Below are 26,079 nucleotides of genomic sequence, written 5' to 3' on the forward strand. Positions count from 1 at the left end.
AACCCATGACCCGGGTCTCAGCCACCATTGAACGGGGCTTTCATATGTTGAGTGGCTTGCAACCTGTTTCTTTGTGCTGACACCTGGGGTTATCAGACAAGACGACACTGCATCAAGCCACTCTAAGACGCGATGATTGTGCAGTCCGCCAATGTTAATGTGGAGACAGGTTTAGCAATTGGCTTGAGTAAGGCTGAAAAGACGAGGAGAAGAAACAACAGGCTTTTTTGTCCCTAATCATGCCTCTTATTTTCAGACCTGCGACTCCCAGCCGGTGGCTAGAAATGAGGCTTGACCATCCCTTGCCCAAGCCACACTTGCTAAAGCTGTCTTATCCTATGGACTACTCCATATTGATGGTGAGGGCAGACGCCAAGATGGAAATTGGAGGTGCAAATGAAATGCCAAGAACTAGTTGCTCTGTGGCTTTCGATTTCGTGATGGCATCCTTATCCAACTCGAGTCGTATTTAAGAAGGACTTTGTAGAAGCATTTGTCTGTAGAACAACTCATCATTGCCATGTCCAAAAAGGAACAGTTCGCCGTGGAGACCGAGGAGATCAACTCTTCTGCCTCCTCCGTCACCTACACCGACGTCCTCGACGGAGCAGGAACCAACCAAAACCCCTTCTCTGACCCCAAGGTGGCCCAGCAGTTCAGAGATCTCTATGAGAAGTCACAGTACGAATGTCGACACTTGTTTGACCCCGAATTCGAATGGACTGAAGCTGAGGAGAAGCGAGTCAAACGCAAACTCGAATGGCGAGTCACAGGCTGGGCCTGTATCATGTTCATGGCTCTGCAAATTGATCGAGCCAACCTGGGTCAAGCCCTCGCCGATAACTTCTTGGATGATCTCAATTTGACCACCAATGATTACAACTACGGTAACACCATCTTTCTGGTTTCCTTCATGAGTGCCGAGATTCCTTCCCAGCTCATTTCGAAACGACTTGGTCCCGACAGATGGATTCCCCTGCAGATCTGTATGTGGAGTATTGTTGCAATGTGCCAGGGAGCCCTGTCAGGTCGAGCTTCGTTTTTTGTCACTCGTTGTCTCATTGGTCTTATTGAAGGTGGATTTATCCCTGATCTCGTTCTTTGGCTGTCCTACTTTTACAAGTCCAAAGAATTACCTATCCGTCTATCGTTCTTCTGGACTACTCTTTATCTCTGCAACATCTTCACTTCTCTACTGGCTTTCGGACTGCTTCGAATCCGAGCAGGCGGGCTACAGGGTTGGAGATGGCTGTTCATCATCGAGGGGTTCATGACACTGTGCATTGGTGTAGCATCTTTCTTCCGAATGCCTGCCTCTGCTGCCCAGACCAAGACCCGGTTCAGAAAGAAGGGCTGGTTCACAGACCGGGAAGAAAAGATTGTGGTCAACCGTGTTCTCAGAGATGATCCTTTCAAGGGTGACTTCCACAACCGACAGGCCATTACACCTAAAAACCTGTGGCAATGCCTCTCAGACTACCACATGTGGCCCATCTATGCCATGGGTCTGCTCATCTACATTGGATCAACTCCTGTCACCCAATACATGACTCTGACTCTCCGACAGATGGGTTTCTCGCCTTTTAACACCAACTTGATGACAATTCCTCCCTCTGTTATCAGAATTGTCTTCCTGCTGCTTTCAACTTGGCTTTCTGAAAAGTTCAACCAGAGAGCCCTCTTTGCCCTGAGTGAACCCATCTGGACTTTTGGAGGTCTCCTAGCTCTCAGATTCTACAGTGGAGCCCTGTCGGACATTTGGGGCACGTACGTAATCCTCATTCTCATCATTGGCTCTCCTTATGTGCATGCCATTCTCGTCTCTTGGGCTTCTCGAAACTCCAACACTGTGGCCCAGAGAACCATTTCTGCCGCAATGTACAACATGTGTGTGCAAGCAGGAAACGTGATTGCATCCAACATTTACCGTAAGGACGACGCCCCTCAGTACTACCGTGGAAATACTCAGCTGGTGGCCATCTCTGCTGCCTCAATTGTTCTGGTCTTGCTGGTCAAGGTCTACTATGTGGCTATCAACCGACACAGAGATAACAAGTGGAACGCCATGAGCAAGGAGGAAAAGGCAGAGTACAAGGCTACCACGAAAGACATTGGCAGTCGGCGGTTGGATTTCCGCTTTGCCCATTAGCCTAAATAGATTAATAGATAGTGGAGATTCAAATGGTGATAATGTGCGCTTGTGGCAGCACATGATACTGTAGTGTAACACGGTTAATGCACGCTATGGAGACACAAATACCCCTCCAATATCAGCAGCAAAACACACTATTAGGTGGTGTTGTTAATGCAATTGATGCACACAGACAGCTTATTCACACCCAATTGGCACATGCACAGTTACTTACATATCCAATTGACACTACATGTACTACTGTACGAACTATACTGCACCCTCGATCTTAATCATCATGAATTTATTTATACATTAAGCATGTAGCTTTTGATGGCTTGTGGATCGCTTATTTGTCCTCCTTGAGCTCAGGAAGCTCCTCAGCCTCCTCGCCCTTCTCGCCCTCAGCACCCTCGGCGTCCTCAGCACCGCCAGCAAGACCGGCACCACCGCCCATCTGCTTCATGAGAGCCTCCATGTCCATACCTCCAGCACCTCCAGCACCTCCAGCACCACCGGCGCCACCCATGGCCTGCATCATGGCAGCCATATCCATGCCACCAGCGCCTCCGGCACCGCCAGCACCTCCAGCACCGCCCATAGCCTGCATCATAGAGGCCATGTCCATGCCGCCCATGCCTCCAGCGCCTCCGGCACCACCGGCACCGCCAAGCTGGGAGAAGTCAAGGCCCTGGCCTCCCATGCCCATGTCCTCCTCGGCAGGAGGCTCCTCGTCCTGCTCGTCCTCGTCAACCCACTTGTCGAAGTCGGTCTTGATGAACCGAAGACGGTGCTTCTCGTTGGTGAGTCGGGGCCAGTAGTCCTTCTCGCACTTGACCTTCTGGAGAATGTAGGAGATGCCTCGACCGGTCTCGGTCTTTTTGCTAGCCTCGGGATCAATGTCGCCGTAGAACTGAAGATCCAGCTCGTAGGAGTTGTGATCGTTGTAAGCGTTGAGCTTCAGCTTGTTGCTGGTGAGCTCAATCTCAATGTCCTTGGCATCGGGAATCAGGATGTTCAGGTAGACAATGTTCTTGGCTAGAATGTGCTCGTTAGACCGCTGGGCCCAGGTAACCTCGGGGGTGATAGACTTAGTCTTGTTCATCTTGCAATTGTGTCTTGATGTGATGTGAAGAGAAGGAGGTCGTTGGCTTCTTGATATGCTACTTGTGCTTCTCCAGATAAGCTTTAGGGTGTGGGTGCAGATATTCGATGTTCTTCTTAGAACTTCCAGGGCGTGCACAAACGCTAACTGGGGGTCGGTCTAGGTGGCAATGCAGGCGGGGAGGCGTGTAGATGTGGTTAATAGGGAATGAGGCGAGTGCCTTTTGAGGATGGCATATTGGTGGTACATAGAGGGTTACGTAAAGTGACGTCATTAGAAACATCCCCAGTCACGTCAGTGATAATATAATACGAAGTACTCGTACAATTATAGACAAACAAGGCACCAGGATGTTCACTGAAATTTGTGCCCCCGATTCTCCCGATTCTGCGGGCTGTAGATCAGTCTGTGCATACGTCATTGTGAGTGGGAAAATAATTTATGATGAAGAAGAGGGATATACGAAGCAGATAATGTGTCAATGTGGATGTGAAGTACGATCCGCCATCGCGTACGATGCGAGTACGTCTGCTGAGTCCATTATTTCGATTCTACGCAGTTTACACAAAAATAATTAGCGGGCGATATGTTCTAACACGTGCGTATTTCTTGAAGGCAGAGAGCACTGAACGTGTACGAGCGCGAACAATGTTCAAGCTCACACAACTCGACTTGTTCAATTATTGATACAAGTAGCTACAATACAGCCACGAGCGGTAGGATTCTACTAGATCACAATTACTCAATCAATATCATAATAAATTATTCATATCTAACTAATACAGGCAGAGTCGCTTAGAGAACTCGGGCGTTGTTGATGCCCTGGCCGCCGGCGAGACCAGCACCGGGCTGGATTCCGCCCTCGGCAGCACCGAGAGAGGTAGGGTTGATGCCCTCCTGACCAGGCTGCAGAAGCTCCTCGTTGTTTCGGCCCAGAGTGGGATGAGCGATACCAGAGCCGGTACCAGTTCCAGCTCCATCCTGGTGATGGTGGTGGTGGTGGTGGTGCTCAAAGACCTTCTCACCAGACTGGCCCTGGTTGGCTCGGGTCTTGGTGTTGTACTCCGAGTTGGAACCGACACCAGAGGCGGTGTGCGAGCCAGTCTTCGTGCCAGTAGAATCGTAAGCCGAAGAACCGGTGTTTCCAGTAGTTCCGTGCTTTCCAGTGGTGCCCGTCTTGGAGTCGTAGGCAGAAGTGCCGGTGGAACCGTGCTTGCCAGTGGAGTCGTAGGCGGAAGAGCCTTTCTTAGCCTCCTTCTCAAACTGCTCCTGCTCCTTGGTGGTTCCAAGGGGAACACCCTCCTTTCGCTCCTCGTACTCGGAGGTACCGGGGATGTGAGAGAGGAACTTCTCGCCGAGAGAAGCCTCCTTACCATGGGTGCCGCTGTGGGGTCCAGTAGTAGAGTCCTTTCCGTAGGCGTCGTTGCCGTAGGCATCCTTTCCGTGAGTTCCGGTAGAAGAAGTGTTCTTTCCGTAAGCATCAGAGCCAGTGGAAGAAGTGTTCTTGCCGTAAGCATCCGATCCGGTTCCACGGGCACCGTGAGTACCGTGGGATCCAGAGCCGACACCAGCGCCAGTAGCACCGGCACCAGCACCGGCACCAGCACCAGTGGCAGAAGAGCCGTAGCCGGTCTGAGCGCCAGTAGAAGAGCCGTAGCCGGTCTGGGCGCCGGTGGAAGAGCCGGTAGAAGAGCCGGTAGAAGAGCCGTGAGATCCAGTGCCAAGCTGGTGCTTCACCTTCTCGTTGTGGATCTTATCGGAGGCTGTTTCCTTACCTCCGTGGGACTTGTAGTGAGGAGCACCCTGCTCGGAGTAAGTTCCAGCAGGTCGGCCAAGACCACCGTCAGAAACAGGAGCGGGAGCACCGGAAGCGGCTCCAGCGGCGCCTCCGCCGATTCCAGATCCACCGGTAGCAGAACCGTAGTCGGAGGTGGAGCCGGTCTTAGAGGTACCGTGGGTGCCGTGAGAAGCACCGTGGTGGCCGTGGTGACCGTGGGTACCAACGGTAGGCTGGGCACCAGTAGAAGTGGTAGCGCCGGTGGCGGGGTTTCGGTATCCGGACTCGGCACCAGTAGCGGAGTTACCGTAGCCAGACTGAGCTCCAGTAGCTGAAGAACCGTAGCCAGACTGAGCACCGTGAGTTCCAGAAGTACCATGAGTACCATGAGTACCGTGAGTACCGTGGGTTCCAGTGGCGGAAGAGCCGTAGCCCTGACCAGCCTGGGCGGGGGCACCTGCTCGAGTACCGTTCACACCGGTGGTGGCATCAGTGGAGTAAGAGTTGGCGTTGTTGGCAGAGTTGCCGTAAACGGGATCAAAAGTCTGGGGGTCAGAAGAAGTTCCGGTAGGTCGGAAGTTGTCAGACTGACCGGGGACTCGGGTGGCATCGGGGTTGCCATAAGAGCCCTCGTTGTAGGCAGAGGTTCCTTGGGTAGCGCCGGGGTTGGTGGAGGCGTTACCGTGAGTACCATGGGTACCCTGGTCGCCCTCGACCCACTCCTCGACCTTGTTTGAAATCTTTTGTCCGAATCCTGACATTGTTATTGTTGTTTGTGTGTTTGTAGTTGTTATAGAGACTCAATTGAGGTTACCGAGTCCATTTAAATACTTCTTGGAGGTCAGGTACAGCCCCGTAGATGTTGCTACTGCCGTACCATTAAACGCTTTGTGCTTGCATATGCTCATTGTTCACCCGCATTTCACTTCAACCCTATTTGGGTTGCTATTATTTCAATACGGCCTACCAGGCACTGTGTCGAGGTCAGAAAATCAATGGTTTCAGATATGGAAATCAGCTCTCCGAATTAACCAGTCCGTCTTGGCTGGTTCTCGATTTTCACTCTCAATGTCCGAAAATTCACGCCCGAGTATGGTCAGGTGGCCTTGGCGTCAAGCATTGTGACGCAATCCTTGCTTAATCTTATGTGTCTCCTCTCGACTAAGGAAGGTAGAGGAAAGAGAACGGTACATTTTCATGTGTGGCGCAGACATAACAATGAAAGCCTGTCGATCCTCTGGAATCCGATCGCATTGTCCCTGGTTCTTTGCTTTTCGCAAAACGGGCGTATGAGACGTCTTGTTCATACTGTGCCAGGTATGAGTATCTACTGTACGTCCATGTCAAAGTTAGCACTAACCTCGAACTATCTTGAGCCGAGATCATACGACCTGAAACGAGAGATTTTGAATAATAATATTGCACTTGCACACGTACAGTAGCCACAGTATTAGCAGTAGCGCGCCCCTCTTAACACATGATTGAAAGTGAGTGCTCAGTTTTAGACTCAGTTTCATAGCATCCCAGATTACTCTATTGATGCACTCTCGTTCGGGGGGTTGCTGCCAGATCTGTCCAACGAACCACCGGGTCACTGCGCCGCCGATTGCTTTCTGACCTGCAACGACGTAGCCTTGCATTCCGATTACGTCATGGGTGCGGACTTGGGGAGATGATGATTTGCATCAAAGTTGCTCATAGCAATGTCCCCACAGGCACACAAACCACTGTAAACCGTAGAGTGTGAAGTGAACTCTTGTGCCCGTGCCTGTACCTGAGTGAAACTTGATAGCCATAAAACAATACCATTCAGCCTTGCCATCTCGTTCCTTTTTGCCACTTGGCAAGCTTGTCGCATGCCTGCTGTAGAAGCCAATATGGGCCAATTGAGCAATGAAACAACCTTTCCAGAGGCTTCTTCTATACCCCCCCTTTTCATCGGTGAGCATCGCACACTCTAAGGAGGCGTGGGTGAAGAGCCAAACCCTAAATGCCAGGGAAAGAGCGTCAAACACAACTACTTACACGTGACTCCACAAGACCTAAGGGAACCCATGCCAACAACGCTCAACGACCTCCCCGTTGAGATTGTCCGCATATTAGCCCAGCACATTCCCTCGACCGTCCTGCGAGGTGTCAACAAGCGGCTGTTCCTCTTTGTGGACGTTGTGTATGAGGAGTTGTCGCGTGCCCGATATGCGCAATTAGGCGAAATTGCATCTTCTCCTGCCATTCGAAGCTACCACAATCACATTTGCAACAAGAACCATGAGGACGAGACGAGGATATGGACCCCTGAGACTGCTGAGGCGTTTCCGGAAGGCTCCTGGTTCTTCATCTACCATTTCATGCTGAGAGACGTGCGCTACTTTGACTCGCAGACGATACAACGCAGCAGTGAGCTGGAGCGGGAAAAATGTGACTATTATGACGAGCTGTCGGACTTTCCAGCTGCTGGCACCTGGAAGTACTTCCACAAGCCCAACGGCTGCCCGGGACTGTTTGCGGCCAACGTGCACTGGATAGAAATCAGATACGAAGCTTACCTGGCGTCTGGCGTGTACGACGTGTTTCTGAATCTGCGAACAACGGATTTCCAGTCGCTGCAGCCGCTGTGCTATCTGGCAATCGAGGTAACGCCTCCCCAGGATGCCATGGTACGCAGACCGCCGATGAGCGACCTGTCAAGTCTGGGTAATATGCTTCCGGAAAAGGCACACAATAACCAAAACCTGATACTGAACCTAGGGAGGGTTTCTGTGCCAGAAAGCGAGGACAAAAAATGGAACCGACTGTGCGTGGGCATCACGGATTTGTCTAACTCTATCAAGAGACGGCTCATATTCAACTGTCTGCAGTTCAGAGCCGTGTTGGATTCGCAGCAACAGCGTGCTGTTACACCCAGCGAGTATATTGAGGAGACAGACGACAGCCACACATGGTGGAGCGTGGATCGCACCACCGTTGAGGAAGAAGGACTCATGTGGGGGGCCTATGAGGAACTCAACAAGTTGAAGCATGACCACTATGTGGTTTCCAATACTCCGGTAGAGTCCACTTAACATAACTACATACTAATAATGCATTAAAATACTACAGTATGTACCATGTAATCATAACAGTAAATACAACAATCTATAAATTAAATGTGTGAATGAATCACTCAGAACTGGTCTGACTAGAGGCTTGATGGCCATGGTCATAATCAGCTTCGATCTTTTTGTGGTGGTCCGCCTCCTCGTTGTATCCAACCACCTGTCCATCAACCACAACGGGCTCCAGAGTCGTCTTGGGACCCTGGTACCACTTGTGGGCGAACAAATAGTAATAACTGAGACAACCACCCCACACTGCCGCCAAAATGATGCATGTGTAGTTCATGGTCTCCTTTGTTGGGTGGGAGGTTGTCTGGGGGAACTGGAGCAGGGCAATGGTGAATGTGAGGTAAAAGCAAGCAAAAGCAGCTACGGCAACAGACAGGAAATCTCCCATGTAGAAGGGTCCAGGTACAAACTTCTTCCGGCCCCAGACGAGCTTCAAGAAGATAGGAACACCCCAAGCCAGAGCGTTTCCTCCTGCAGACAATGAGAAGAGAGCTGCTGCTGCGGCTGCGTCAATCATACAGAGACAGCCGATAGCAAGAGCAAGGATGGAGTTGCCCCAAACACAACGGACGGGGTTAGAGAACTTCTCGTTGATGACCTTGAAGAAGTTTGAGAATGGTAGAGCTCCGTCTCGAGAGAAGGCCCAGGATTGTCGAGAGGCAGCAGTCACGATAGACAGACCCATAGTCCACTGGAGAACGAACAGGACGACCATGATTCCAATAGCCCAGTTCTTTCCGAGAACGTCGTAAACGAGCTGAGCCATCGGCTGCTGGTAGACAGTCTCCAGAAGAGGAGAGATGTCGTGAGGAAGAACAGCTACAAAGACAATGTTGATAACAAATCCAAGAACCCAGCACATGCCAATAGACGAGATAATACCAAAGGGGACCGCCCTGGATGCGTTGGAGGCTTCCTCTGACATGTGAACACATGAATCGAACGATCCAATTGTCCAAATTGGACTCAGCCAGGTGAGGAAGAAGACCCAGCCGGAAGGCCAGCCGTCAGTCAGGTTGTCAATGTGTCCAAACATATACTCTCCGGAGTTGAGATGGTGCCGTCCTCCAATTGGCAGAGCGATGATCATGACGACAATGATGGCAATGTTGGTGTAAATGCAAACTGTCTGGGCCTTGGCCATGTGGCTAGTACCGAGAGACCCGACCAGAGCGTGAGAAATCACACAGGCTGCAAAAATTCCGTAGACAGTGTAGGGGGAAGGGTTCCATTTGCCGTCTGTCGCGATGATGATGACACTGACGAAGATTTGGGCGAATCCGTAGTCGATCGACATGATTCCGCCGGTAAGACCGAGGGTGTTCGAGTATCCCACAAGAAAAGAAAGAGGTCGTTTGGCTCCTTCGGGAGCAAAGTGATATGTCCACCAGTAGAGACCTCCAGAGGTAGGAAGAGCCGATCCAAGCTCTGCCATGGCCAAACCCACCGTCATAATGCATCCTGATGCAACAAACCAACCCCACACCATACCGTAGGGACCTGCCGGAAGTGTGTAAGAGAGGGTGGTCGCGATGGAGGGCAGCAGGCCCATGATGGAGAAAGCAATACCAAACACTTGTAGCATGGAGAAGTTTCGGGCCAGCTCGGGCTTGTAACCAATATCGGCCAGTACGGCTTCATCGTGTTGGTGTACTGACTGTTGGGCTTCTAGTTCTAGTTCTCCCATGCCTTATTTTTGTCGGTCGCTGCTTTGGTAATGTCTGGAGCCCCCGCCTCAGGCCGTCCCATTCCTTATATATACGAGAGTGGGTCTTGTGCTGGGTGCGAAAGCTAAACGATACCTTTCATAACGACCGTCAGATGTGAGGTACAGTAGGTGGGGTAGGATGGCTATAGCTGTTATTCTGTATCTATCTATAGCGTTTTTGATGTCTAAACAAGGGGGTTGTGTTGAAAAGTCGACTTTGCATGTCCACAGATAAGCGAGATCTCGGCATTCTTGGCAGGGGCACTAGAAAAGTGGTGAGATTCGACACACGAGACTGCTCCGCCTGTCACCGAATCTTTACTTTTTTACATTCATCGGTCCATAATCTGTGCCTATGCCAAACGTTTATCCATGGTATTATGGACGCTATTGGCCAAAGATCTACCTTGTTATCTTACCCCTGCTGATAAGACCGTCAAGTAGCTTAGAGTTTGGGCATAATCCGCACAGTGAAAGAAGCTTGAATAAGGACACGACTGGTAAGATACGGGTCTGGCCCCGTCCTATAAAGCGGACTCGGATAATAACAAGGGCGGCTATAGCGTGTTTTAGCTTCATTTCGTGCGCTCTCGAATTAAGCACTTGTGGGCTAACGGCCTATTTCCTTAAGATTCTCCGCTATCAAGCACAACGATAGCAACTCCGCATCTTGTATACGATATCATCAACAAGACAGGATTCAGGACGACTTCTTGGATAATTCACCTCAATGCGGCATTACATATATCTGTTTCGGCCACGGACAACATGGCACTGCTCAGTTATATATCTGCTGTGTCTAATCAGTTACAGCTGGGATGCAGCCCTGATAACAGATAGTAAGACTTGCCAGGAGCATGTGTCTCATGCAATTTTTGCCGCCGGCCCTATAGTACTCGTACAAGGGTTTGTACCCGGATTCCATGTGGTTTTCGCCGACCCGATAGATTTTAAATTAGAGCTGCGCCGCACTCAAAGTGAGAGAGTATGTTCAGGGACAGCATTACATTTCATATCATATCTGCGGATATGCATAAATTCCAGCCTTGTTCAATGTTACACGATTGATCATCGGGCTAACGAAAGGCTTACTATTGGGTTGAATTGGATCCCTTTTTGGTGTCGTTATTGAGCCTCAAACTTTTTGGTGGAGCTGTACACAGGTCCAAAATATCCTCTGAGGTTGAGACACAAGTTCATACTGTAGGAGTGCAGCTACCTTGTAGGTCCAAAGTTCCCGCGAATCAACACAAGGAACAATACCATATGTTAATCAAACTTGCGTCCTCAACAAATACGATTCCGCTTCTACTCGGATCCGCGTTCTTGTCCCAGTACAGTATGTAGCCCTCTTCATGTTCAGAGTTCCAATCAGACAGAATATGATAAGATAGGTGACCAACACCGAATTTGGACTTGATTTTTAGGTCGAATTATTCTACACATCCCATTAGAGGCCTTTAGACTACTTTGTTCGAAACAAGACCCCTAACAGCTCACAGAATGAGTTGTGTGTGGTTGCATCTCCTGTTTGCATGTGGGATGATGGTTTTGGAGTTGATAAAGGGTCCTTACGTAGCCTATAGATGGCGGATTACTTGTTAATTACAATTACAACGCGTTTATTAGTAATCCATGGAGATTTTGAAGCTCCCCTTTCTATATTGAGAGCGTTGTGAGTCCCGACCTCACTCTTGCTCAGTTCCTAAAATTTTGGTGAAAAACCACATATCAGAACATCACTTTATGAGGGCCTGGCGACCATATTTTTATACATACCTCGTTAGTATTGATATTATTGATCTTATTTTATATATCCCTTGTTTAAACGGAAAAATATCTCAAACTGAGCTGTCCAGGGCAATTTTTTTGAAAAATATCAGAGTTGGGATTATAGTGAAAGTTTACCATTTCTTGGCGTGCGGCGTCCCCTCTGGCCTAATGGCAAGGCGCCTGTCTACGAAACAGGAGATTGCAGGTTCGATCCCTGCGAGGGGAGGAAGTGCTGCCTCTCTCAGGAGAGCCAAACCGGTTCAATTCCGGTTGTTTTTTTATGTCTATACTCTTTATCAAGTGTTGATAGTATCTCTGAATTTTTTTGTCCACGTATTTCATCAGCGCCATCCACAACTACTCACCCACAGTTCTCAGTTGTCGCGTCTCAAATCTGGTTTTTCAGTTTCGTGCATTAACTTTTTGAATACACAGCATAATTATAATTATAGAGAACAGTGCAGAGGTCTCATCAACACCACACACAACTGATGTTTCACGATCCATACAAGAAGAACGCTCACGATATTCCAGGTCTCGTGCCTGAGGTGAGCCGAGAATCTATAACTGCGTCCAAGTTACCGAAGCTTGTTGATCCGGTCTTCAAGCCAGGAGCTCTACCCGTCATTCCAGGAATCATTCCTGAGAAGGTGGAGAAGGAGGACAAGGATGCCTCAAAGCAGGTAAATGGTACGACAAAGGCAAAGCTCAAGACGAGAAAGGAGGCAGACGCTGTCAAGTTTAGGGCTCCGGGCATTCCTGTGTCTCAGCAGATCCACACTGTCTTTTTCAACGGCATGCCCAAGATCAGCGACAAGGCTCTTGACGGCATGTTAGGTCTACTTCCCACGATATCAGCATGGACTCGGCTCAAGGACGTGTGTGGCTACAACACAGACTCGGGTTTCATTACTTTCAGTAGTGCAATGGGAGTGGCTGTCGCTCGAAGATGCCTGGGAGAGCTGACTGTGATGGATGGTGAGGAGGAGAAGAAGATCAATGTCACCTGTGAGGAGAACACCATGTCGAAGATTGATGATGTGAATGACGCTTTGATTCTGTCTGAGACTGGCAAGTCACCAGCCAACCTGATTGATTCGATGCAGGCGATTATTGATGGAACTGAAGTTGCCGAAGAAGAGGAGGACGAGGAGGAAGAGGAAGAGCTGCCGCTAAGCCAGATCACCTTTGATGTGGATCCATTCTATGACGTTATTGAGCCGGACCGAACCAACCTCAAAAACGATATCAAGAATTTTAGAAACTCTGCCGTCAATGCTGAGAAGGATGCGTTTGCAAAGAGAGGCGAGTTTGGCAAGCAGAGAATTTCCCGACGAACCACGGCGGCAGAGAAGGTGCTGGGTCATGTCAAGGGTACCAGCACCTCTTCCAGTACGACCACAACTAACCGAGCTACTGATCTGCGTCTGTCCGAGAAGGAGCGGGAGATGTACAGAGAGTACTCGCGAGAGTTACACAGCATTGAGAATAGAGACAAAATTTCTGACGAGGACTATGCTGTTGAAATCATGGACAAGAAGGAGGACGAGGTTGAGGATCTATTTATCGAGGCCCAGAAGAGATGGCTCAGCTACGAGAACGGTCGTCTCCGAGATCTCGTCAGCCAGTGGAAACAGGTAGAGCCTGAGGAGCTGGAGAACAACAGAAAGACGGCTATTGCAAGACTTCTGGACTATGACGACGACAAAGAGCGATCCAAGGAGAGACACATCTACTACTATGATCATGCTACTTGGTCCCGCAACCGAGCCGAGTTCCGAGACGGCGAGATTCGACGAGAGAAAGAGGAGGCTGAAGAGGGGGAGGAAGCCGAGGTGGCAGCGCCCGTTGGTCCCATCACCATCTCACTCAAGCCCAAGGAGGATCCCAAGGAGGCTGTGGACGTGCTTTCCAAGCCTGTGTCGGTTCCCGATGTTGGACGCCTTACGGAGTATGTTGGTGAGCAGGTAGAGGAGTTCCTTGGAGCCAAGGAGGAAGATCTTATCAAGTTCATTGTCGACCATATTGTTTCTGGACACAGCGCACAGGAGCTCATCACTGAGCTGGAGGGTCCTCTTGATGAGGAAGGCGCCATCCTGGTGAAGAATGTTTGGGGATGGCTTCAGTGAAGTAATACGTATTGTAATTTATATACCGTTGTTTTGTGTGTGTGTGTGTTTGTTGCTGTGCCAATTGTGGCTAAGGACATATCTTGTAGCTACAGTACAAGTGGTCTATACAATTAATATTAATATACATTATGCTAATTACCTTTTAAATATCAAGCTCGATCTCATCCTCGTTAGCCTGGGCAACAGGAGGCTCAATGTTGCCTTTCTGCACAGTTTCACCCTTGACGAACTCCTGAACAGTCCCCTTCTTGACTTCGGCTGCTGTGGTGGCATAGTGGATGTCTGTGTTGAACTGGGCCTGGATTGACCGCTTGATTCGCAACATATCCTTGAATGTGTCTTCGGTACCGTGGGCAACCTCAAACTTGTGCCATGCGTCGTAATATTTGATAATCTGAGGATCGGAGAACTGAGAGCCGTAGCCGTAGATGGCCCTCGCTCGGTCAATCTCACCCAGCTTCTCCTCCATCTGAGCATAGTCCAAAGCAAGCTCAGAGGCGTCCTTATTAGGAAGAGACTCGAGAGCCTTATCGTAGACAGGTCGGGTAGCCGCAAGACCAAAGTTCTCCACAGTTCGACCGATATAGTACTTGAACGTCTCCGAAGTCTTGACATGGTCACACATGGCCGAGTACACCCTCATCGCGTTTCTCACCAGTCCCCTATCCTCCTCAAGCTTACCGTAGAGAATATAGAGGGCCTTTTGTGTTGGGAACTTCGAAATTGCATCTTCAAACAAGTCTCTCAATCGCTCCAGTCCCAAACGGGGAGAAGCCTTAACCAAATACAGGTTCCAGATTTCAAATGCGCTCTCTTCAAACAGCGAGATTCCCTTCTCATAGACCTTGAACATTTCTTCGAAATGGTCGTTTTCTTCCAGCAAGGTGGCGTAGTTGACCACAAACAGAGGGGTCAGCAGATCTAGCGCCATGATTTTCTCATACACTTGTTTCGTCTCTTCAAATGTTCCGTACGACTCAACCAAGTCGGCGTAGTACGACCACAGACGCACACTCTTGTGAATTCGATCCTGAGCCGTCAGGTCCGAGTTGTGGTAAGAAACGTGTGTGTTGGGAGACTCCAACGCTTGCTTGATGATTTTGACTGCATTCTCCCAATGGTCGTTTTCACTCTCATATTGACTCCATGCCAGGTAGACGTCTGCCAGCTCAGACACAGACTTGTAGGGCACCAGAGTGGCCTTGTGATAGATTTCACATGCGGTTTCTCGATCTTCTGCGTAAAATTTAGCCCAGGAGATCCACAGTTGCGACAGCTTTCCGTCAGCCTTTGCAGGTGGAATGGACTGAACTGCCTCGGTGTATGCAGCCACAGTCTCAGCGGGATCCTCGTAGAGGGCAATTCGTTTCTGCCACTCAAGGACTGAGTACGGTTCTCGTCGTAGTCGCACATCAGAGATGAGAAAGGGGCGTCGTTCAAGGAGATGGTCCAATTTAGCGATCCGCAAATCGGCCATTGGCGACTCGTTTTCAATCAGATGTGTCACGATTCGCTCCTCAAACTCGGCATATGCATCAAACACAACAGTGAAGTCTCGCACCGTGTTGGCTGTTGTGATTCCGTCCTCAAACACGTCTCTGGCGGACTCCAGATCGCCGTTTCGAACCAGAAAGTTTGCCAATTGCACGGTGAGGGGTCCTCTCTGGTCGGGAAACCGCTTAATACCCGATGAAATGATCTGTTCCACCGGGGGCTCCAGCGTCAGCTTGTCACTCTCTCCTATCAGGTCCACAAGTTCCGTCCAAAGTGCGTAGTTGTCTCCGGATGCATTTAAAAGCTCAATAAGAACAACAGCTGCCTCTCCATGATATCCCATCTTAATCAATGATTGAGCCATAGTCTCCTTCTGATCAGGATATGCCAGTACATATCGTTTCCAAATCTGCACGCTTGTGGGTCCTCCTACCTTTGTACCAAACTGCAGCGCCAGTTTCAGCACTCGGGGATGTTGTTGCACTGGTAATGACCGCAGAGCCTCGTTGATGACGCTTCTGGTTTTCGTCACCTTGGGTTGCAGCATCAGAAACTGCAGGTACTGTAACCAGATGACGGGCATTTTGTGGAGCAGCACCAGAGATTTCTCGTAGAGCGCATTGACGCGATCGTACTCGTCGGCGTGCTTGATTGGATTCAGACCCGTGCACAGGCCACTTCGAAAGTCAAGATACTCTTTCCACAGCTTATATGACCGTGGAAGGGCTGTGACGGCACGCTCAAAGAGTATGCATTTTTGTCGCGCGGTAGTCTTGTCGTTTTTGACGGACGAAATGTACCGGATCCATGGACGCACGTCGCCAGGACTGGAGGCGATATCCAATTCGTGTTGCGACATGATGGAGGACCAGAAATTCCATGATGCAGAATATGCACGTTGGTGGTTAGGGTACAGCGTAATGGATTGAGAGATGTGATGATGTAGCGATGATGACAGGTTTGCTTAATTAAATGAGCTATGTAACATGGGCTTAATAATTCTATCCACGTATCTTATACCAGTTATGTTTTGATTCCCTTAGTATTTTACTCGATTTTGTACTTGCACCACTCCCTCATACACCCTACTTGTAGACAGTTTAAGTTAACCCAGACGTGCTACCGCTAATCTACACCGTCGACGACGTCGTTGCTCATCCTCTAAAACCACAATGTCGGCCAATAACAGGTGAGTACCGCCGGAAAACACACGATTGGGGAATGTTTGTTGAAGGGAGATGTCCTGACGCCTGGAATTTCTCCACGGCCGCAAAAGTAATGTGCTGTCATCATCAACATAGCACCCACTGTCACCAACATGAGATACATCTCCTAGACCCCAGAACTAACTCAGAGAAGCCGTCTTTCCGACGCGAATGACCTTGGGTATGATGAAGGGAAAGCTCAAGGGAGCTACCCAGGGTCACAACCTGCTGAAGCGAAAGTCCGAGGCCCTGACCAAGCGGTTCAGAGACATTACACGAAAGATTGACGAATCGAAGCACAAAATGGGCAGAGTTATGCAGACCGCAGCCTTCTCTCTCGCTGAGGTCACCTACGCTACCGGCGACAACATCAACTACCAGGTGCAGGAGTCCGTCCGATCCGCTCGTCTGCGTGTGCGTGCCAAGGAAGAGAACGTCTCCGGTGTCAAGTTGCCCTCCTTTTCTTCTTACTACGTCGAGGAGAACTCCGACTTCTCTCTCACCGGTCTTGGTCGAGGTGGCCAACAGGTCCAGAAGGCCAAAGCCGTGTACTCCAAGGCTGTCGAGACCCTTGTCGAGCTTGCGTCCTTACAAACTGCTTTTGTCATTCTCGATGAGGTGATCAAGATCACCAACCGACGAGTCAATGCCATTGAACACGTCATTATCCCCCGAACAGAAAACACAATCAAGTACATCAACTCCGAGCTCGACGAGTTGGACCGAGAGGAGTTCTACCGACTCAAGAAGGTCCAGGATAAGAAGGCGCGAGATACCGCGGCTCAGGACGCTGAGCAGAAGAAGCAGGCTCTGGAGGCGGCCGCTAGAGAGGAGAAGGTTGGCCATGCCGAAGCGACCGAGTCTGCCGACCTTACCGCTGACAAGGATGATGATGTCATTTTTTAAACTAACGTGGGTATCTGTCTATACGATAGGATGATTATGAACTGCAGGATGGTAGTGATTGTAGCATGTGATTTATTGTAGCTAAATACCATGAACACCATACAAGGCGGTTCCCTTGGTTACAGTACAATAGTTTGTATACTTATGGGGTGTAGCTAGCTGTAGACATACTGTAGCAACAACCATGCCTTTATCTGTAGTCCACCCTGTTTGGCGATGCATAAGTTACACAATATCAATCCTCAATCCTAAACAAACCAAATAAGTATATATGGGACCTCTCCCCCGTTCTTCTTCTCAGCTTCTTCATCAGCGTCCACAGACACACACACACACGCGCGCACACATTCTCTCTCTCTCTCTCTCTCTCTCTCTCTCCGATACCGAACTTCATGATCTCCCCTACTAACACAGCTCGCGTCGTTGTCGTGTTGTCTTCTCATCTTCACCACTTTACGTCTGTGTCCATGATTTTGTGTTCAGAGTTATTCACAGTGAGTATTTTCCTTTGATGTTGCTGGAGGAGGTTGGCCATTGAATATGGTATGGAATCACACAGCAGCTATAGGTGTCGAGCTGTCGCAGTTGTGCCATTAGTTGCTCGTCCTGTGAGTGCTATTCTACACTGATCTTCTGTTACTTCACACACACTGTCGGAGCCGGCAGATCTTGAACGCATCTTGTGATTATTTTATACTACTATGACAACCTCGAACTGACTAATTCCTACTTACAGGGAACTCCAGTCAGGCGTCCAGTGAAGGTTCCGCATGTGTGTACTGTCACCATTTGCATCAAAGCTGTTCTTCCGAGGATTGGTCACGCATACCAACACATGATACCCGGTCGCGATACCGGCGGAACTAGCCATCATCTTCCCTTTTTCGAACGTCTTTTTCATTCTTCTATTGACGACTGACTTTCGGCTCTTCGGAAGCATGGTCCCCCAGTAGGATCCAACTTCTCCGGCAAGACTACATTCACCTACTTGTAATGATATTCACATTTTAAAACTGATATAATCTAATTATACATAAATAATTTATTGGATTTTTGTGGATTGGTTTAGTTGCTGACGTTGTTGGTAAGCTGGCCATCGATGCCGATGGTAACAGCACCAGCCTTCACGAGGGCGGTCTTGAGGTCATCAATCAGATCATCGGGGTCTTCGATACCAACACACAATCGAATGAGATCCTCAGGGAAGTCACGTTCCTTTCGAGTCTTTTCGTCGATGGAGGCATGGCTCATCTTGCAAGGCATGGAAATGAGAGAGTTGACACAGCCGAAGGAGACGGAGATACCCCAGATTCGGGCAGCCTCGACAATCTTTTCCGACAAAGCGACAGATCCAGTCTCGAAAGAGAGAACGGCACCTGCTCCGCGCGATTGCTTCCAGTGGAGATCGTACTGTGGATGCGACTTGAGACCAGGAAATCGGACCTTGAAACCGGCCTCGTGCAAAAATTCGGCCACCTGCTGTGCGTTTCTCTGCTGCTTCTCCAGACGGACTGACAGCGTCTTGATACCTCGGAGCAGAAGCCACGAGTCGAAGGGAGACAAGCCGCAGCCAGATGCGTTGATTGTGAAGAAGAGGCGATCGCCCACCTTGTTTTCTCGGACAGCCAGTACACCGGCCATGATGTCGTGATGACCAGAGAGGTACTTTGTTCCAGACTCGTAGACAATGTCGGCTCCAAGCTCCAGAGGTCGCATGAGCAGTGGCGACAGCATGGTGTTGTCGACACAAACAAGGGCATTGGGGTTTCCAGCATGGGCAGCTGCTGCAAGGCCTTGGATGTCACAGACCTTGATGAGAGGATTAGTTGGGGATTCGAGCAGCACCAACGCAGTCTTGGGGCCAAACACCTTGGAGGCAGACTCCAGGTTAGTTGTGTCAACGTGGTGAACAATGATTCCAGCGTTCTCCTTGAGGTATGTGAGCAGACGGTTGGTTCCTCCGTACAGATCGTCTCCGGTAACAACCTCGTCTCCGGGCTTGAGCAATCTAGTCACGACATCTAGAGCGGTCATTCCCGAGGAAACAGCCAGGGCCCGAGAGGCACCCATGATCTTGGCCAAATGTCGCTCAAGAGCACTTCGAGTAGGATTGCCACTTCGAGTGTAGTCGTACTCGCCCATGTTGCTCAGCGACTCCTGCTTGAAGGTGGCGGTCTGGAAGATCGGCACACTGCTCGATCTGTGGTATTTGTCGGCTCCCTCGCCAGCATCGGTGTAGACCAGCTCGGTCTCGATGGCATACTGTCGTCTCTGTCGAGGAGAAGACAGAGCAGGAGAAGGAGGGAGCTCTTCTGTCTCGGTGGAAGTGTTGAGCTTTTCCAGCTTACTGGCTAGTTCGTTGAAGGACATTTTTGTAGGGATCGCTCGTACTGTAGTCGTAAAGGGTGGTACTTGTGAGTCGACCGTTACTATATCTCGGATTCAATGTGACTCGGGTATGTGTCACGGGCAAGGTTTGGGTCATGTGATATGGCGATTTGACCACCCAGAAGAGCAGGTAATGCAGCCGATAAAAAGCGAGTGACTTGATGGTATTCATCAATACAATCTATATCTCCATCCATCAGCTCCCTGGTTTTTCTAGACCATCTGGTGACGTTTGCACATGTCATCGACCGGGGGCCACTGTAGATAACACTGTCAATAAATTGAATTTTGCTTTAGGCAGTGTGCAACCTTAGCGTCTTGTTGGAGGTTGCCCCGCAATATGACGAGGACAATACATACATAACTCGTGCGTATTCCCAGCATGTAGCAGCAGGTATCGTGCTTGCAATAGCCTGGTCATATTTCCGGGACGCACGGAACATCCGGTGGCAAAGCCGACTTTTGTACTCTGTCCCCCACCCACCCCTAACGCAAAACGAGCCACAGCCGATGGGGATGACTACTAAGACGGGAAATTTTTCACTTTTTCACGTTAGTCTGGAGAATGACGCTAAATATTATGACTCGAACTTGAGAAGTCCTCGACTCCTGGGTTTCAAGAAGCGACAATATTACTTTCAATATAATATTGAAAATATATACACATTACACATTCGCCAGCTAACTTTAGAAGTGAACGGGTGGGCACTTTTGCCTTTGGAAGGAGTTAGCTGGAGTTAGTCGATGGAAAGTCCTATACTTGTAGAGTGATATTTCGGTGTTCCCAAAATCGTAGAACCACTAAAGGTTTTCCAAAAACACACAACTTTATCTGGTTTTTAAACGGATCCAAGACCGATATTAGCCATTCCATACAGACTTGGGATATTCTTTCTGTTTTAAAAATATAATAACTTGTCTACATCTACAAGTTGGGACATTAGTTAAGGTTAGTCAGACAAGTCTGTACACTGTTCAATGTGAATGGTCATGCCGAGCACGTAAATACACCCCCAAACACCAGACTGACTGTCGGAACACACAAAGTGACTACTGTAAGATACTATTACAATGCGAAATATATCATGAAAAGAATTAACTATGTAAGTTGAATAAATAACGTTAGGTCTAAATCCATCCCAAACTGTTTTCGCTCATAACCGGCTGAGAAATCTGCGCCCTCGGCACAAATGACCTCTGATTATTCACGGGACTGTGGTGAGTGCGGGAATGAGAAGGCACACTACCCACATCAAAGTTGGATGACTCCGTGTCGTCAAAATACCGCGATCGGACCGAAGAGCCAGAGTCGGACGAGTCCAGAGCCATGGTCTTCTTCTTTCTGTATCGCTTAGAAACGAGGAAAATAGCTCCACCATAAGCAAACGCTCCAACAATAGCACCCACAGCAATTCCGACCGTCTTTCGGTCGACCGGAGTGGAACTGGTGGCTCCGCTAGTATCGATGGATCCATAGGGGTTAGTTCCGCCAGCGCCTCCGCCGGCATCTGCCTTTTTGTTACCATTGTTCTTGTCAGAACCATCGCCACCATTGCCGGAACTTCCGGCCTGACCAGACTTGGCGCCGTTGGCATTTCCGTTGACGGCATCCAGGCCACTTCCAGGACTGCTGATGGTCTCAGATCCAGGAATCAGAGGGATACTGGGATCGATGAGGTTCATCAGCGTCTGAATGGAAGAGTCGGGGTTTCTGTACAGCTTGGAAGTAGGGGTGTGTAGCAAAGCAGTAAGAGTAGAAACCTGGTCGGAGGGAATGTATGCGAGAGCCAGAGACACGATGTAGCCAGCAGAGGCAGAGTCGTAAGGCTGGATGTTTCGCATGGACACGTTCTGGGCGTCGACGCCCAAGCCATAGCCAACACCCTCGGGGAGGTAGTGGAAGATCTGGGCAACGGAAACAGGGTTGTTCACAATGAAGGGGTAGTTGAGGGCGTAGGTGAAACCAATCTGGATAAGAGTAGAGTCCTTGGGCGAGTCAGGGAATCCGTCGGAAGGAGCAATAATCTTAGGAAGAGAAGATGGGATACCCGACGCGGTGGCACTAGCGGTAGCAGTGGCCACTGCATCACCAGAGGAGTAATCAGCACCGGCCTCAAGCGTGGAAGACGCGGACTGGGTCACAATTCCGGCAGGGAACCAGTTGGATGTCTCCGAAGTGGAACCAGAGGGAGCAGGGGCGGCCTCAGTGGCAGAAGTCACAGCCGGGCTGGCAGTTCCAACCACAACGGGGCCAGAGCTGGAAGCAACAGCGGAAGACTCGACTCCAGCGGGGGCCTCGGAAGTGGCCTCGGAATTGGCCTCAGAAGTGGCCTGGGCAGCGTCTCCAGAAGCAGCGGAAGACTGCACAACGGCAGTAATCTCAGACACTCGAGAGCTGGCGTCCACAGAAGAGCCGAGAACACTAGTGAAAGGCTCGTCGGCACTGTAAGAAGACACGGGCAACATGCCGGCAGCCGCAGTGGAAGACGCAGCAGCGGCTTCCTCAGCAGTGGTGGTGGGGACCACCTGGGAAACAACCTCCAGAGAAGACTCCTGGGAGACAACTGCCAGAGACTCGGTAGAGGCCTCGGGAATGTAGGGGCTCACGGACGAGAAGGCGTCTCCAGAAGACACGGGAGATGACACAGGAGAAGACACTCCAGCAGGAGCCTCGGCGGTGCTGGAAGACAGCAGATCGACGGTGGTGGCTGCAGAGTTGACCACCTCAGAGGTAGGAGCTAAAGTCTCAGTGGGCTCGCTGGTGGTAGGAGGAATGTAGGGCTCAACAGATGAAAATCCCATGTCGGAAGACACGTGAGAAGGAATAGCAGAAGCCGAGGCTGCCTCCTCAGTGGGGCTGGCAGACGTGGTCTCCACAATGGAGGTAGGGATGACAGGCACCGCAGTGACTTCACTGGAAGAGGACTCAGAGGAAGTCTCGGTCTCGGAGGGAGACCAGGGAGCCACAGAAGACATACCAGAGAAGACAGAAGAAATTGTAGGTTGGGTGGGAGCCTCCAGAGGAGTGGAAGGCACAGCAGCGGAGGTGAGCACCTCGGTAGAAGAGGTCTCAAGGGGCAGCTCCGAAGTTGCGGCAGGAGTCTCGGTTGGGGTAGGAGTCGCAGTAGGAGTCTCGGTAGGAGTCTCAGTAGGAGTCTCGGTAGGAGTCTCAGTAGGAGTCTCGATGGGAGTTTCGATGGGAGTCTTAGTAGGACTCTCGGTGGTCTCGGTATCGGACCATCCAATCACAGAGGTGAAACCAGCACCGGAAGAGATGGGGATCTCAGAGGGGTTAGAAGTTGTGGTGGGCTCAACAGGCTCGAGAGTGGAGGTGGTCTCCTCAGTAGTAGAGGTGGGGACAACAGGAAGAACAACCTCGGTTGAGGAAGTCTCGCTGGAAGTCTCGCTCTCGGTGTCGGTGAAAGGAAGAACTGAGGTGAACTGAGACATGCCAGACTGGTGAGACACCGGAGGCACGACCACAGAAGGCCGGGAAGTAGTAGTCTCAGCAAACGAAGTGGGAGCGACAGGGGTAGGCTCAACAACAGTCTGGGCGGACTCGGTTGCAGCTGTGGGTGTGCCAGTGCTAGACTCGATAGAAGTAGAGGCTGTAGGAGTTGCAGGTACAGTCTCGCTAGTCTCAGGCACGGCTGACGACTCCTCTGTATCTGTAAAAGGCAGGACAGAAGAGAGAATACCGGCTCCACCAGAAGAGACAGCAGGTCCTCCAGAAGAGACGGGAGGAACAGGCACCACAACTGGCGAAGAGGAAGAGGAAGAAGAAGGTGTGGGGGCAGGCTCACCGATAGGTGTGGTCTCAGTGATGAGAGTTTTGGTATCGGAAACGCTGTCGGTGGAGGAAGCCACCACAACAGGGGGAGGAGAAGAAACAACCTCGGAGGAGGTACCCTCTCCAACGGTCACAGTAGAGCCGACCGAGATTTCTGAGGACGCCACAACCACAGTGGTGGTGGCGGCTTCAGTAGAAGTCTCGGAGGAGGATGCTGCCACTGCTGAAGACGGCTCGAAAGCAGAGGATGGTGTTCCTGCCACGTGAGATGATGATGAGGCAGGAGCAGGTGCAGCGACTGTGGAGGACGAGAAAGGAACAAACACTACAGGCGAAGACGATTCTCGAGAGGGAGCCTGGTGAGTGGTATCGTGGGTCGTCTCCGAGGGTCGTCTGTTGGAAGAGGGGATGCCTGCACCAGGAGTGGTGGGTCGAGGGGTGGCTGTCTGGGACGAGTTGAACGATGTGAGCCAGGACTGTCCCGAGGTCACATCGTCGAACCACGATGAAAATAGACCATCAAATCGACTGCTGGATAATTGTCGGGATGTAAGCTGTGTTGTAGTCTCCGTAGAAGAGCCTACCTCAGAGACAGTAGGCTCGGACGAGGAAGGCTCGACGGGCAGACTCGGTGCTGAGGGAGACTCAGGAACAGCCACAACAGGCGAAGACGCCACTGGGGGCTCAGAAGCCACTGAGGGTTCAGAAGCCACTGGAGGTACGGGAGCCACTGAGGAGGCCACCGAGGGAATGACAATGACAGTGGTCTCGATCGAGGTGTAAGAAGAGACAACCTCGGACACATGGAAGCTCTCAGTCACCATGGAAGCAGGTGCCGAGGGGGCCTCAGGTGTAGGAGGAACCTCAGGGGACGACGCTGGTGGTGGTGCAGGAGTATCTTCTGGGGAAACTGATGCGGAGGCACCGGCCTGTTGTGTGTAGAGCTCTGTCTCTGATATGCTGCTTGGTTCGGTCACGACACTGGATGTGTTGGACCCGAAGAACCATTGACGCCTTGCGAGACGCGGGTTAAAGTGCTTGGGCTCCTGTTCTTTCGACTGGAAGGGAAACGCGTCAGCTGACGCCATCAGCGAGGCGACGACAGCCAATAGTTTAGCGGACTTCATAACGATTTAACTGGGTAAAATAATATGCAAACGAGTGAATGAGTGGACTGTGGTTAGTATGTGTCGTTGCAGGATGGAGGGTATGGATGATGGCAGGGGCTTAGAGTGGCACAAACAAAGTAGAGCGTGGAATGACGGTGGAGATGGTGCGGGAAAGGCAGGCACACACACTCCAGTAATATCACAATAATATCGTGGTTAACACATTTCTCATGGTCTCATTTTTATCTCATTGGTCGTGTCGCCGTGTCTTGGTATCACATCCCACACATTCCAGAGCTTATCCTTATTTGTGTGTGTGGGTCAACAGGATGTACGGTGTATGGGTCGGGAGAAAAAAAACACACGTGCGTGTAGGAAGAGGAAAATAACAATGAACATATCCAGTGTCGACGGTAGATTAACGCATTATCGAGTGGCGGCCCGCTGCTGTCGATTGGCCTGCTATGCTATGCTCCCTTCTCTGAGTCTCCAGCATTGTCGCTCGTGTTTTCTCGTCGTGGTGTTCTTGTCGTTTGTGCCTCCAAAACCCCAAAACCCTCCAAAATCCGTGTGAAATGAAAGCCTCGGTTTGTAGGAGCTGCCTGTGTGGCACAGAGCGTCCCCATCTTGTAGATACTCACCCTCCACGCACAAACCAGGTGCGGGATAAAATGTGTTAGAACGTCGTGTCGAAAAGAAGTGGATGAGTTAACAATTTTCTTGCTTTGGGCCCAAATGCACTTTTGTATGTTTGGCCTCTCTGCCCACACAAAGTTGAAAAGGGATAGGATAGGGGTGCGTTTGGCGTCTTTGCTTTTGTGGTTTTGGAAACTCAAACTTGTTTGTTCTGGCGCAGCCATTTTGAGTGCAGACATGGGCTCGGACAAGGGTGTAAAAAACCTTGTTTGGAATGAGGGAGAATGTAGGCGCAAAGGGGGAGGCAGCCGGAGCTGAGCTCCAGGCAACTTGCTCGAAGTGGTCTCCTCAATCGCCATAACTGGCTCTTAAACCCCGTAGGCCCTGGACCCTGTCTGGAATGTGTATTTCTTAACGTCGTCGGCATCTGCCCGTGCACTACAAGTACTCGCACCAAGGTACTCTCCTCCTTGTCTGGCCGCAACCATACGGTCTGTTCCGGTTATAGCCATTCATTTGTTTCTTCTATCTGTCCTGAGTCTCGAAATAATATTGTCGCCCGTTTCCAGCCAAATCAATATGTGAGCTGTACCCCTACACACACGCACATCCCCTAACAAAAGGAACACGGCGAGAACACCTCCTGGCATGTCCGTGTGGTTGGGAGCATCGAATGGGAATGTTAAGCTACGCAGTACGACTGGTAATTAGGCCGTGCGCCCCGCTAACACTGACCATCGGCGATTATGAGGTTTAAAGGAATTACTACCGGCGCTATATTGGCACTGGTAGTGGCGTAGGTTTCACGTCAGATCGTGTAC

At 50.4% G+C, this 26,079-nt stretch overlaps 11 protein-coding genes and 1 non-coding gene across 12 annotated transcripts; 5 read left to right on the forward strand and 7 right to left on the reverse strand.

The window, feature by feature from the left end:
• Positions 1-520: 520 nt before the first annotated feature.
• YALI1_D00422g (uncharacterized protein) lies at positions 521-2,149 on the forward strand (the record flags this gene model as incomplete). Its single annotated transcript, XM_502240.3, has 1 exon — positions 521-2,149. The coding sequence occupies one exon, from the start codon at positions 521-523 to the stop codon at positions 2,147-2,149; it is 1,629 nt and encodes a 542-aa protein (XP_502240.1).
• Positions 2,150-2,480: 331 nt separating this feature from the next.
• YALI1_D00449g (uncharacterized protein) lies at positions 2,481-3,236 on the reverse strand (the record flags this gene model as incomplete). The annotated part of the gene is made up of 1 exon (XM_502241.3): positions 2,481-3,236. The coding sequence occupies one exon, from the start codon at positions 3,234-3,236 to the stop codon at positions 2,481-2,483; it is 756 nt and encodes a 251-aa protein (XP_502241.1).
• A 795-nt stretch (positions 3,237-4,031) lies between these two features.
• Positions 4,032-5,774, reverse strand: YALI1_D00474g (uncharacterized protein; the record flags this gene model as incomplete). Its single annotated transcript, XM_502242.3, has 1 exon — positions 4,032-5,774. One exon carries the CDS (start codon positions 5,772-5,774, stop codon positions 4,032-4,034), a length of 1,743 nt encoding a protein of 580 aa, XP_502242.3.
• Positions 5,775-7,067: 1,293 nt separating this feature from the next.
• YALI1_D00487g (uncharacterized protein) lies at positions 7,068-8,075 on the forward strand (the record flags this gene model as incomplete). The annotated part of the gene is made up of 1 exon (XM_502243.3): positions 7,068-8,075. One exon carries the CDS (start codon positions 7,068-7,070, stop codon positions 8,073-8,075), a length of 1,008 nt encoding a protein of 335 aa, XP_502243.1.
• Positions 8,076-8,172: 97 nt separating this feature from the next.
• On the reverse strand, positions 8,173-9,804 carry YALI1_D00515g (uncharacterized protein; the record flags this gene model as incomplete). Its single annotated transcript, XM_502244.3, has 1 exon — positions 8,173-9,804. The coding sequence occupies one exon, from the start codon at positions 9,802-9,804 to the stop codon at positions 8,173-8,175; it is 1,632 nt and encodes a 543-aa protein (XP_502244.1).
• Positions 9,805-11,752: 1,948 nt separating this feature from the next.
• Positions 11,753-11,824, forward strand: YALI1_D00534r. Its single transcript has one exon. It is a non-coding gene; the product is annotated as a tRNA-Arg (tRNA).
• Positions 11,825-12,089: 265 nt separating this feature from the next.
• On the forward strand, positions 12,090-13,727 carry YALI1_D00537g (uncharacterized protein; the record flags this gene model as incomplete). Its single annotated transcript, XM_502245.2, has 1 exon — positions 12,090-13,727. The coding sequence occupies one exon, from the start codon at positions 12,090-12,092 to the stop codon at positions 13,725-13,727; it is 1,638 nt and encodes a 545-aa protein (XP_502245.1).
• A 145-nt stretch (positions 13,728-13,872) lies between these two features.
• Positions 13,873-16,083, reverse strand: YALI1_D00577g (uncharacterized protein; the record flags this gene model as incomplete). The annotated part of the gene is made up of 1 exon (XM_502246.3): positions 13,873-16,083. One exon carries the CDS (start codon positions 16,081-16,083, stop codon positions 13,873-13,875), a length of 2,211 nt encoding a protein of 736 aa, XP_502246.3.
• A 313-nt stretch (positions 16,084-16,396) lies between these two features.
• On the forward strand, positions 16,397-17,335 carry YALI1_D00581g (uncharacterized protein; the record flags this gene model as incomplete). The annotated part of the gene is made up of 2 exons (XM_502247.3): positions 16,397-16,413; positions 16,579-17,335. The coding sequence occupies 2 exons, from the start codon at positions 16,397-16,399 to the stop codon at positions 17,333-17,335; spliced, it is 774 nt and encodes a 257-aa protein (XP_502247.1).
• Positions 17,336-18,400: 1,065 nt separating this feature from the next.
• YALI1_D00614g (uncharacterized protein) lies at positions 18,401-19,705 on the reverse strand (the record flags this gene model as incomplete). The annotated part of the gene is made up of 1 exon (XM_502248.3): positions 18,401-19,705. One exon carries the CDS (start codon positions 19,703-19,705, stop codon positions 18,401-18,403), a length of 1,305 nt encoding a protein of 434 aa, XP_502248.1.
• Positions 19,706-20,851: 1,146 nt separating this feature from the next.
• On the reverse strand, positions 20,852-24,640 carry YALI1_D00663g (uncharacterized protein; the record flags this gene model as incomplete). The annotated part of the gene is made up of 1 exon (XM_502249.3): positions 20,852-24,640. The coding sequence occupies one exon, from the start codon at positions 24,638-24,640 to the stop codon at positions 20,852-20,854; it is 3,789 nt and encodes a 1,262-aa protein (XP_502249.3).
• Positions 24,641-25,089: 449 nt separating this feature from the next.
• On the reverse strand, positions 25,090-25,617 carry YALI1_D00673g (uncharacterized protein; the record flags this gene model as incomplete). The annotated part of the gene is made up of 1 exon (XM_068282554.1): positions 25,090-25,617. One exon carries the CDS (start codon positions 25,615-25,617, stop codon positions 25,090-25,092), a length of 528 nt encoding a protein of 175 aa, XP_068138655.1.
• Positions 25,618-26,079: the final 462 nt, after the last annotated feature.

Source organism: Yarrowia lipolytica, chromosome 1D (genome assembly GCF_001761485.1).
Source record: "Yarrowia lipolytica chromosome 1D, complete sequence".
In the NCBI taxonomy this organism is placed as follows: Eukaryota; Fungi; Ascomycota; class Dipodascomycetes; order Dipodascales; genus Yarrowia; species Yarrowia lipolytica.